We start from the raw sequence: 12,269 nt of genomic DNA, 5'->3' as shown, positions 1-12,269 counted from the left end.
ATAGAAAAGAGTTCACTGTCACCGTCCACAAGGGTTCCTTTTCTGGGAACAATAATAGATTCTGTGGAAATTAAGATCTTCCTGACAGAAGTCAGAAAGCTAAAGCTTCTAAACGTTTGTCGAGTTCTTCATTCTATTCCTCAACCCTCCATAGCTCAGTGCATGGAAGTAATAGGACTAATGGTCGCAGCAATGGAAGTGGTTCCTTTTGCTCGAATTCATCTAAGACCATTACAGCTGTGCATGCTCAATCAGTGGAATGGGGACTATACAGACTTGTCTCCCCAAATTCAAGTAGACCAGGTAACCAGGGACTCACTTCTCTGGTGGTTGACCCAGGATCACCTGTCTCAGGGAATGAGTTTCCGCAGACCGGAGTGGGTCATCGTCACGACCGACGCCAGCCTCTTGGGGTGGGGCGCGGTCTGGGACTCCCTGAAAGCTCAGGGCCTATGGTCTCGGGAAGAGTCGCTTCTCCCGATAAACATTTTGGAACTAAGAGCAATATTCTATGCGCTCCTGGCTTGGCCTCAGCTAGCGGAAGCCAGGTTCATAAGATTTCAGTCGGACAACATAATGACTGTTGCGTACATCAATCATCAGGGGGGAACAAAGAGTTCCCTAGCGATGAAGGAAGTAACCAAGATTATCCAATGGGCAGATAATCACTCCTGCCATCTATCTGCTATTCACATCCCAGGAGTAGACAACTGGGAGGCGGACTATTTGAGTCGTCAGACTTTCCATCCGGGGGAGTGGGAACTCCACCCGGAGGTCTTTGCTCAGTTAACCCAATTATGGGGCATTCCAGACATGGATCTAATGGCGTCCTGTCAGAACTTCAAGATTCCTTGCTATGGGTCCAGATCCAGGGATCCCAAGGCGACTCTAGTGGATGCATTAGTGGCGCCTTGGTCGTTCAACCTAGCGTATGTGTTTCCACTGTTTCCTCTCCTTCCCAGGCTCATAGCCAGGATCAAACAGGAGAAGGCCTCTGTGATTCTGATAGCTCCTGCGTGGCCACGCAGGACTTAGTATGCAGACCTGGTGAATATGTCATCGGCTCCACCATGGAAGCTACCTTTGAGACAGGATCTTCTAGTACAAGGTCCATTCGAACATCCAAATCTAGTTTCTCTGCAGCTGACTGCTTGGAAATTGAACGCTTGATTTTATCCAAGCGTGGGTTTACGAATTCTGTGATAGATACTCTGGTCCAAGCCAGAAAACCTGTGACTAGAAAGATTTACCATAAAATATGGAAAAATATATCTGCTGGTGTGAGTCCAAGGGATTCTCCTGGAGTAAGATTAAAATTCCAAAGATTCTCTCCTTTCTCCAAGAAGGTTTGGATAAAGGGTTGTCAGCTAGTTCTCTAAAAGGACAGATTTCTGCTTTATTTGTCTTGTTACACAAACGACTGGCAGCTGTGCCAGATGTACAAGCCTTTGTTCAGGCTTTGGTTAGAATCAAGCCTGTTTACAGACCCATGACTCCTCCTTGGAGTCTAAATTTAGTTCTTTCAGTTCTTCAAGGGGTTCCGTTTGAACCTTTACATTCCATAGATATTAAGTTATTATCTTGGAAAGTTCTGTTTTTGGTTGCTATTTCTTCTGCTAGAAGAGTTTCTGAATTATCTGCTTTGCAATGTAATCCACCCTATCTGGTTTTCCATTCAGATAAGGTTGTTTTGCATACTAAGCCTGGTTTTCTTCCAAAAGTTGTTTCCAACAAGAATATTAACCAGGAAATAGTTGTTCCTTCTCTGTGTCCGAATCCAGTTTCAAAGAAGGAACGTTTATTACACAATTTAGATGTTGTTCGTGCTTTAAAGTTCTACTTAGAAGCAACAAAAGATTTTAGACAAACCTCATCTTTGTTTGTCGTTTACTCTGGTAAGAGGAGAGGTCAAAAAGCTACTGCTACCTCTCTCTCTTTCTGGCTGAAAAGCATTATCCGATTGGCTTATGAGACTGCCGGACGGCAACCTCCTGACCGAATCACAGCTCACTCTACTAGGGCTGTGGCTTCCACTTGGGCCTACAAGAACGAGGCTTCTGTTGATCAGATATGTAAGGCAGCGACTTGGTCCTCTCTGCACACTTTTGCCAAATTCTACAAATTTGATACTTATGCTTCTTCGGAGGCTATTTTTGGGAGAAAGGTTTTGCAAGCCATGGTGCCTTCCATTTAGGTAACCTGATTTGCTCCCTCCCTTCATCCATGTCCTAAAGCTTTGGTATTGGTTCCCACAAGTAATGGATGACGCCGTGGACCGGACACACCAATGTTGGAGAAAACAGAATTTATGCTTACCTGATAAATTACTTTCTCCAACGGTGTGTCCGGTCCACGGCCCGCCCTGGTTTCCTAATCAGGTTGAAAAAAATTTTCTTTATACACTACAGTCACCACGGCACCCTATAGTTTCGAATGACTGGGGGGCGGAGCCAGAGGGGGAGCTATATGGACAGCTCTTGCTGTGTGCTCTCCTTGCCTTTCCCTGTGGGGGAGAATATTTCCCACAAGTAATGGATGACGCCGTGGACCGGACACACCGTTGGAGAAAGTAATTTATCAGGTAAGCATAAATTCTGTTTTTTCATGGGACTTCCATAGCGCAGCCATTAAAAGTTTTGGGGTGAGGCTAAAAAGTTTGTGTTACACCCTATAACGACAAGTTCCTTTTCGCAATCTGAGATCAGTAGTTATGTGTTTTACGCAACAAAACTGTTGCATAAAACTCATAACTAAATTGTCACAAAGTACACTAACACCCATAAACTACCTATTAACCCCTAAACCGAGGCCCTCCCGCATCGCAAACACTATATTAAAGTTATTAACCCGTAATCTGCCGTCCTCCCACATCGCCCCCACTATGCTAAAGTTATTGACCCCAATTCTGCCGCCACAATAATAAACCTAATAACCCCTAAACCGCAACCCCCCACAACGAACTATACTAAATAAACCTATTAACCCCTAAAACAAAAGCCCCCCCACATCGCAGTAAACTAATTTAAACTAATTTAAACTAATAACCCCTAAACATAACGCCCCCTAACTTTATTTTAACTTTATTTTAAAATTACAATTTCCCTATTTGAAATTAAAATATACCTGTCAAATTAAAAAAACTAAGTTTAAACTAACAATTTAACTAATATAACTATTAAACTAACTACCAAATAAAAGAAACTAAAATACACATTAAAAAAATCCTAACGCTACTATAAAAATTACAAACTATCTAATTACAAAAAATAAAAAATACTAAATTACAAAACGTAAAAATTACTAAATTACAAAAAATACTAAATTACAAAAACTAACAAATGAAATTATCAAAAATAAAAAAAGAATTACACCTAATCTAATAGCCCTATAAAAATAAAAAAGCCCACCCAAAATAAAAAAAAAAACTAGGCTATAATAAACTACCAATAGCCCTTAAAAAGGGCCTTTTGCAGGGCATTGCCCTAAGTTAAACAGCTCTTTTACCTTAAAAAAAATACAACCCCCCCAACAGTAAAACCCACCACCCAACCAACCGCCCAAAATAAAAAACCTAACTCTAACAAAAACCTAAGCTACCCATTGCCCTGAAAAGGGCATTTGTATGGGCGTTGCCCTTAAAAGGTAATTTAGCTCTTTTGCATTGCCCTGAAAATGGCATTTAGCTCTTTTACAAAAAGCCCAAACCCTAAACTAAAAAAAAAAAAAAAAAAAAAAAAAAAAACACCCATAAAAGTTTAAAAAATTCTAACACTAACCCCCGAAGATCCACTTAGAGTTGCTGAAGTCCCGCTTGAAGGATCTTCATCCCGGCTGCTCCATCTTCATCCCGGCGGCGTCTTCTATCTTCATCCCGGGGATGCGGAGCGGTTCCATCCTGAAGACATCCGGCGCAGAGCATCCTCTTCATACGGTCACCGCTGTATACTGAATCTTCAATGCAAGGTATGCAATTCAAAATGGCGTTCCTTGCATTCCTATTTGCTGATTTGATTTTGGAAATTCAAATCGGCCAATAGGATGAAAGCTACTGAAATTCTATTGGCTGATTTGAACAGCCAATAGGATTTCAGTAGCTCTCATCCTATTGGCTGATTTGAATTTCTAAAATCAAATCAGCCAATAGGAATGAAAGGGACGTCATTTTGAATCGCGTACCTTGCATTGAAGATTTAGTATACGGCGGTGACCATATGAAGAGGATGCTCCGCGCCGGATATCTTCAGGATGGACCCGCTCCGTGCCGCCGGCAGGAAGATAGAAGATGCCACCTGGATGAAGATGGAGCCTTCTGCCGCCTGAATGAAGAGGGAGCCGCCGGGATGAAGATCCTTCAAGCGGAACTTCAGCAACTGTAAGTGGATCTTCGGGGGTTAGTATTAGGATTTTTTAAACTTATTTGGGTGTTTTTTGTTTTGTTTTTTAGTTTAGGGTTTGGGATTTTCGTAAAAGAGGGCAATGCCCATACAAATCCCCTTTTCAAGGCAATGGGTAGATTAGGTTTTTTTAGATAGTTTTTTTATTTTGTGGTTTTGAGGGGTGGGGGTTTGTAATGTTAGTGAGTCTTTGTAATTTTTTTCAGGTAAAATAGCTGTTTAAGGGCTATAGGTAGTTTATTATAGATTAGGTTTTTTTTATTTTGGGGTGTTTTTTTTAAATGGGTATTAGAATAGGAATAATTTCTAGTATTTTTAATAATTCGTTTGTTATTTTGTGTAAAAAAAACATTTTTCGTTTTGGGGTGGGTTTTTCTTTTTAGAATAGCCTTTTTTTTATTATTGGGCAGCAAAAGAGCTGAATGCCCTTTTTAAGGGCAATGCCCATACAAATGTGCTTTTCAGGGCAATGAGTAAATTAGGTTTTACTTTAATTTGATTTTGTGGGTTGGGGTGTGGGGGTTTGTGTACTGTTAGGGGGGTGTTTGATTTTCTTTTTTAGCAAAAAAGCGGTTAACTTTAGGGCAATGCCCTACAAAAGACCCTTTTAAGGGCCCTTGGTAGTTTATTATAGATTAGGGTTTTTTATTTGGGGTGTTTTTTTGTTTTTGTTTTTTTAAAAAAAGGGTATTAGAATAGGAATAATTTTTATTGTTTTGGATACTTTCGTTTGTTATTTTTTGTAATGGTAGTTTTTTTTTATTTTTTAGAATTTTAGTGTTTTTTATTTTTTGTAATGGTAGGTTTTAGTGTAAGGCAGTTTAGGTTTAGATTATTTCACAGGTAAGTTTGTATTTATTTTTACTATTTAGTTAGTAAATAGTAACTATTTACTAACTAGTCTACCTAGTTAAAATACACACAAACTTACCTGTGGAATAAAAATAAAACCTAAGCTAGCTACAATATAACTATTAGTTATATTGTAGCTAGCTTAGTTTTTATTTCACAGATAAGTATGTATTTAGTTTTAAATAGGTATTATTTAGTTAATAATTGTAACTTTAATTTAGCTCTATTTTAATTATGTTAAAGGGACATTATGCACTCATTTTTTTATTTGCATAAATGTTTTGTAGACGATCTATTTCTATAGCCCATAAAGTTTTTTTTTTTTTACAAAAATGTATAGTTTTGCTTATTTTTAAATAACATTGCTCTGATTTTCAGAGTCCTAACCAAGCCCCAAAGTTTTATAAAAATACCGTCAGCTACCTCTACTCCAGCTTGCTCCTGTTTGTGTAAAGGATCTTTTCATATGCAAAAGAAGGGGGAGGGTGGGAGTATCTTATTTCCTATTTGCAGTGGGCTTTCCAGCTACCTTTTCAACAAAGCTAAACTGAGAGCTTTTAAGTAAGTTTTTAAACGGTTTTATACTGGATGTTTATATCAATATCTGTGCATCTTATTCTTTATAGTAGTGTCTATTACATGCAGTTATATGAAAATGAGTGTATACTGTCCCTTTAAAGTTAGGGGTGTTAGGGTTAAGTTTAGGGGTTAATATAGTTTAATTTAAGTTGTTGCAATGTCAGGGGCTGGCGGTTTATGGGTTAATAGGTTTATTTAGTGGTAGTGATGTGGGAGGCCAGAGGTTTAGGGGTTAATAGCTTTATTTAGTTGTTGCGATGTCGGGGAGCGGCAGAATAGGGTTTAATAGATTTATTATAGTGTGGGCGATGTTGGGGTGCAGGGGAATAAGCGTTAATAACTTTAGTATAGTGGCGGCAATATTGGGAGCGGCAGATTAGGGGTTAATAGATTTATTTTGGTGGTATCAGTAGCGGCAGATTAGGTATTAATAACATTATGTAGGTGGCGGCGATGTTGGGGACGGCAGATTGGAGGTGTTTAGACTTGGGGTTTATGTTAGGGTGTTATGTTTAAACATATCTTTCCCCCCTCCCCCATAGACATCAATGGGGCTGCGTTACGGAGCTTTTCATTCCGCGATCGCAGGTGTTAGTTTTTTTTCTGACACCTTCTCCCCATTGATGTCTATGGGAAAAGCGTGCACGGTCACGTCAAAACAGCACTTGTATTTTGTGCGGTATGGAGTTTAAAACCACCATATTGCACACACAAGCCGGCTGTTTCAAAACTTGTAATGGCTGCGCTATAGAGGGTTAAGTAACGCAACTTTTGTTGCGTTCGTTAAATTCCTTATAGCGCGCATAACTCGTAATCTACCTGATAGCTAATCTCTTTATTACCCATTCTCCAGTTTTGCATAACTAACACAGTTATATTAATACACTTTTTACCTCTGTGATTACCTTGTATCTTAGCCTCTGTAGTCTGCCCTTTTATCTTAGTTCTTTTGACAGACATGCATTTTAGCAAAGCAGTGCTGACTCTTAAATAACTCCATGGGAGTGAGCACCATGTTATCTATATGACACACATAATCTAGTGGTGTCTGTCAAAAACTGTCAAAATGCAGCTAAGAGTTGGTTAAATGGCTTAAAAATTAGCATATGAGCCTACCTAGGTTTTAGCTTCCCACAAAGAATACCAAGAGAGCAAAGCAAATTTGATGATAAAAGACAACATGCCCTATCTGAATCATGACAGTTTAATTTAGACTAGAGTGGCCCTAAGTTTAAATTCTGAATCCTTTAACAGTTAGAGTGGAGTAAAGTTAGTATAGGACTATAAAAAAATAAGTAACATACTGTTGTAGATTAAAATATTTTTATTGTACACAAATCTGTTTCTGTTGTTGATATTTATAAAAAATATTCTTTCTTTGCAGATAATGGAAGCGATGATTTGGCTAGTGAATGTGATGATGGTGACAGCGTCTTTTGCCACCTGGAGGAATTGCGGTTCAAATTAGAACAAGAGATTGGTTTTGATAAGTTTATTGAGGTTTACAACAAAATAAAGGTGAGATTTTGTTTGAAACAAGCAGAATTTCTAACCAGCTGTTATGGTTGTGATAAGCTGAATCCCAGTTGCAGAGCAGGATGATATTTTAAAATGTGGTCTTTATTATCTTGAACTATGTAACTTGATATTCATTTAAAATAGGCAATAATTATCAGCCAGGCAGTTAAAGGTCATTTCTCAGTGAAGAAATGTTGCACGTCTCTGAGGTGAAATGTGGACTTGTCGACTAATCCCCTGGGTTGAGAGGCTGTTACTGATTTAGATCCTTGGCATCATGCTTGCACTGCCTAGGATGGGCTCGTGGACTGTGGTGCTGACAGGTAAGTACCAGCACCTTCATAGCCCACCCACCATTAGCTTGAACATGTTAACGTGGTTTACATAGTCTGGGGACATATATTTATACATCATACACCTTATAGTAGTAGATTATAGCAAAAACTTTGTTTTTTGAGTTTACTGTTGCTTTAAATTTAGCGTGGTGGTCGGCTTAGCGTGCTCAGAAATTGCTTCTGAACTATGTACAGTATGTTTTACTTCCCCTAAATTTCTGTTTGCTTCCTTATGGTTTTTAGCTTACGCGTTAACCTAGAAGCGCATGCACGCTAGTAGTTAACTGTTTTACCACTCTTTTTAGTGCGCCTTTTCTGTGTTTTTATCCTTTCCTGTCTCTATTTTACTGTAACATTCTTATCGTGTAGGTAGGTTCTCTGGATCAGTGAAGGTGGTAAGACACTCTGATCATCAGAGCTTGACTTTAAATTTAGGATGCACATTTGATTTAACCATGTATGTGCTGTTATTTGCTATGTAAGCCTTTATACTATTTTACAGTTTTTTTCCAGTGCTTATTTGAACAGTACCTTACGCTTGTTGTTACTGTTTATTTCTTGAGAGTTAATCAGTTTTATATTGTGCCTGTTCTTCTCTTCGGGTTTAACTATTTGTGTACTTATACTGTTTATTTGCTTCAGTCTGTCTCTGAAGCTGTTTTCCTTGTACTATGGAGCAAACTGTTGCAGCTCAGGCCTCTGGTCCGTCAGCTGATAATCTGGATGGAAGTTCTTCTGTTACTTAATCCCCCTCAAGTTTGTCTTTACTTTGTACGGATTCTCAGGTGTGTCCCTCTGCTTAGCTTTGTACATCATGTGCCGAGTCCATTGCTAATCCTAAACAGGGTTTTACTGCAGTTCAGACTGTGCAAGGGTTTTTACCCTATCAAAGTTGCTACCATGAGAGTTCATCTGAACTTTTTCCAAAATGTAGTTATTATATTCACTTTGCTATTAGTGAGGTTTTAGCTTGCTTGGATCTAGCTGATAAGCACAGGCATTTGCAATGATTTGAAGATGGTCATTGTTTGGCCTTTAGCTCATCATTGTCTTCTCTTAAGTTGCCTATTAATGATAGGGGTGCCTCTGACTCTGAGGACTTTTATTCTGAGGGTTGTCTCAGGATCCTGATGTTATGGCAGATTATGTGTCCTTTAATTTCAGACTTAAAGGGACATTAAACCCAAAATAGTTCTTTCATTATTCAGATAGAGAATACAATTTTAAAAAAGTTTCCAATTTACTTCTATTATCATTTTTTTTTCCTTCTCATGATATTCTTTGTTGAAGAGATACCTAGGTAGGTAGCGTGCACGTGCCTGAAGCACTATATGACAGGAGATAGTGCTGCCATCTAGTGCTCCTGCTAATGTATAACATTGTTTCAAAACTGCTGCCATATAGTGCTGCAGACACGAGCACACTTCTAAGCTTACATCCTTGCTTTTCAACAAGGGATAACAAGAAAACTAAGAACATTTGATAACAGAAGTAAATTGGAAAGTTGTTTAAAATTGTATGCTCTATCTGAATCATGAAAGAAAAAAAATGGGGTTTTAGGTCTCTTTAAGCATATTTATGCATTATTGGGGGATATTTTAATTTCTTTAGAGGTAGAGTAATGTCCTGCTATAGTCACGCAACCTGTTAAAAAGATAGATACATTTTTTAAGGCAGCTCCTAAGCAGCCTTCTCTTTTCCCATGCATGCCTGATTTAGTTTCTGAAATTATTTCTAAGCAATGTCAGAAGCCAGGTATTCCTTTTGTTCCTTCTACGAAATTTAAATCTATGTTTCCTCTCCCTTCTGTTAATACAGGGATTTGGGAAATATTTCTGAGGTAGACACAGCAATTTCACCTTTAGCCAGGCGTACCTCTATTCCTTTAGAGGATAGTTCCTCTTTTAAGGATCCTTTAGATCGAAATCTTGAAGGTTTTCATAGGCGATACTTTCAGCTTACAGGTTTTATGTTTAGATATGTAGTCAGCATAGCCTGTGTCGCTGCTATCACTGCTGTTTGGTGATAATCTCTCAGAACTTTCTGAAGAAATCACTCTGGATGAGTTTCAGGATTGCATTAATCTTCTGAGGACAGCAAATTCCTTTATTTGTGAACCAGCAGTGGAAATGATTTGCAACAATTCTAAGAATGCTGCATTAGCTATGTGAGCTTTGTGGCTTAAGTCTTTGTCTGCAGATATTGTTTCTAAGCGTAGACTGTTTTCTGCCCCAAGTGCATCGAGATCTTTTAAAGGCCCAAGCTCTCTTGGCTTGTGTATCTGGAATTAATGGGAGTGATTACTCCAGTTCCAACTCCAGAATTAAACCAGGGGCTTTATTCAAATCTCTTTATAGTACCAAAGAAAAAGTGTACTTTTTGGCCTTTTTTGGATCTCAAAATATTGAACAAATTCCTGAAAGGTGCTACTTTCAAAATGGAGACAATGCGCACTTTGCTTCATTTAGTGCAGGAGGATCAGTTTATGTCTACCAAAAATTATTTGCTTATCCATATAATGTCAAGTTCCTGAGATTTGTATTTCTAGACAAGCATTTTCAGTTATTGGCCCTCCCCTTTTGGTCTAGCTACAGCTCCCAGAGTGTTTACATATGTACTGGGAGGTCTGTTGTCTGTAGTTCAAGCACAGGGACTTTCTATAGTTTCTTACTTGGATGAAATTCTATTTCAGGCTCCTTCTTATCATCTGGCCATGTCTCAGACTCAGATGTTTATTCAGTTGCTTCAGAGTCATGGTTAGAAAATATTTATCTTACAAAAAGTTCTTTTACTCCTCGTTTTGTCTTTTCTGGGCTTCACAAATGATTCTGTGACTGTGTTTTTGTCTGTAACAGATCAGCACAGACTCAAGCTGCGTTAGGCCTGTGCCTATCTGCATCTTAATCCTCTCCCTGCCGTTGATCACTGCATGAAAGTTGTGGGTCTCATGGTGGCTGTCTCAGAATGCAGTTCCATTTGCCAGATGCTGCATCAATGGAATAGGGACCACGAGGATCTATCTCAGAGGATTCTGCTAGATCACAAGGCAAAACGGTCTTTGGTTCAGGGAGCCTCCTTTCTTCGACCAGTGTGTATAGTAATCTCCACAGATGCCAGCCTGTTAGGTTGGTGCAGTCTGGGAGTTTGGTCTCCTCAAGGTTACCAATAAATATTCTGAAATTGTACAGTCTTCATGGTTCTCCAGAGTTGGAGATTACTGTGAACGTCATGGTAGTGACTTATGTCAATCTTTAGGGAGGAACTTCCAGTTCCTTAGGGATGAAGGAAGTGTCCGGCATCATCAGTTGGTCAGAGCTCCATCATTGCAGGATTTCAGCCATCCACATTCCGGATGTGAACAATTGGGAGGCAGACATTCTCAGTCACTAGTCTCTTAACCCAGGAAAATGGTCTCTGAATCAGGAAGTTTTCGACCAAATTGTGAGACGTTGGGGTCTGCCAGAGAGAGAGAGCTCATGGCTTTTCATTTGAATCACAAACTGCCTAAGTATTGTGACAGGTTCTGGGATCCTCAGGCAAGTCTTATAGATGCCCTTGTGATTCCTTGGTCGTTCAACCTGATTTACATGTTTCCTCAGTTTGTGTTGCTATCCAGAGTGATAGCCAGACTCAAACAGGAACAAGCCTCAGCAATTCTGGTTGCTCCGACGTGGCCTTGGAGAATTTGGTTTGTGGCTCTTACTCTAAGAAAGGATTTTCTCACTCAAGGCCCTTTCTTGATGGCATATAGTTTAAACACTTAATTCTGTCTCAGATTTCTCTGATAAGGTTATTCAGGTTAGAAAACCTGTTACCAAACGTATATATTATAAGTTCTAGAAAACATTTTTTGAGTGTTGTTCTTGCAAAGTTTACTTTTCAAATTCTTTTAGAAGTCATAGAGTTCTTGAGTTCCTGCAGGAAGGACTAGATAAAGGTTTATCAGCTAATTCATTGAAGGGTAAGATTTCTGCTCTTTCTGTTTTGTTTCATAAGAAAATTGCTAAAATTCCTGACTTTCAGGCTTTTCGCCTAGTTTCTCCAACTTGGAATCTTACTCTGTTTTTGAGGGTTCTTAAAACTCCTTCTTTTGAGCCGTTTGATCCTTCATCTTTTATCTTGGAAGGTTCGTTTTCTTCTAGCTATTTGTATCTGCTAGAAGGTTTTAGAGCTTTCAACTTTGTCATGCAAATCTCCTTTTCTGGTTTTTTTTTCATCAGGATAAGGCTTTCTTTCATGTAATTAGCAAGAGTCCATGAGCTAGTGACGTATGGGATATACATTCCTACCAGGAGGGGCAAGGTTTCCCAAACCTCAAAATGCCTATAAATACACCCCTCACCACACCCACAAATCAGTTTTACAAACTTTGCCTCCTATGGAGGTGGTGAAGTAAGTTTGTGCTAGATTCTACGTTGATATGCGCTCCGCAGCAGGTTGGAGCCCGGTTTTCCTCTCAGCGTGCAGTGAATGTCAGAGGGATGTGAGGAGAGTATTGCCTATTTGAATTCAATGATCTCCTTCTACGGGGTCTATTTCATAGGTTCTCTGTTATCGGTCGTAGAGATTCATCTCTTACCTCCCTTTTCAG

The 12,269-nt window shown here is 39.1% G+C and overlaps 1 protein-coding gene across 1 annotated transcript in view; it reads left to right on the top strand.

The window, feature by feature from the left end:
• Positions 1-12,269, top strand: part of NEK1 (NIMA related kinase 1) — an 827,448-nt gene that overhangs the window by 705,386 nt on the left and 109,793 nt on the right. Inside the window, exon 30 of the mRNA XM_053700237.1 lies at positions 7,210-7,343. Coding sequence (XP_053556212.1) covers positions 7,210-7,343 — 134 coding nt within the window. The remainder of the gene's footprint in view (positions 1-7,209; positions 7,344-12,269) is intronic.

The sequence above is a fragment of the Bombina bombina genome, chromosome 2 (assembly GCF_027579735.1).
Source record: "Bombina bombina isolate aBomBom1 chromosome 2, aBomBom1.pri, whole genome shotgun sequence".
NCBI classification, from domain to species: Eukaryota; Metazoa; Chordata; class Amphibia; order Anura; family Bombinatoridae; genus Bombina; species Bombina bombina.
The sequence above is the reverse complement of the archived record's forward strand: the minus strand, read 5'-3'. Positions and strand labels throughout refer to the sequence as shown.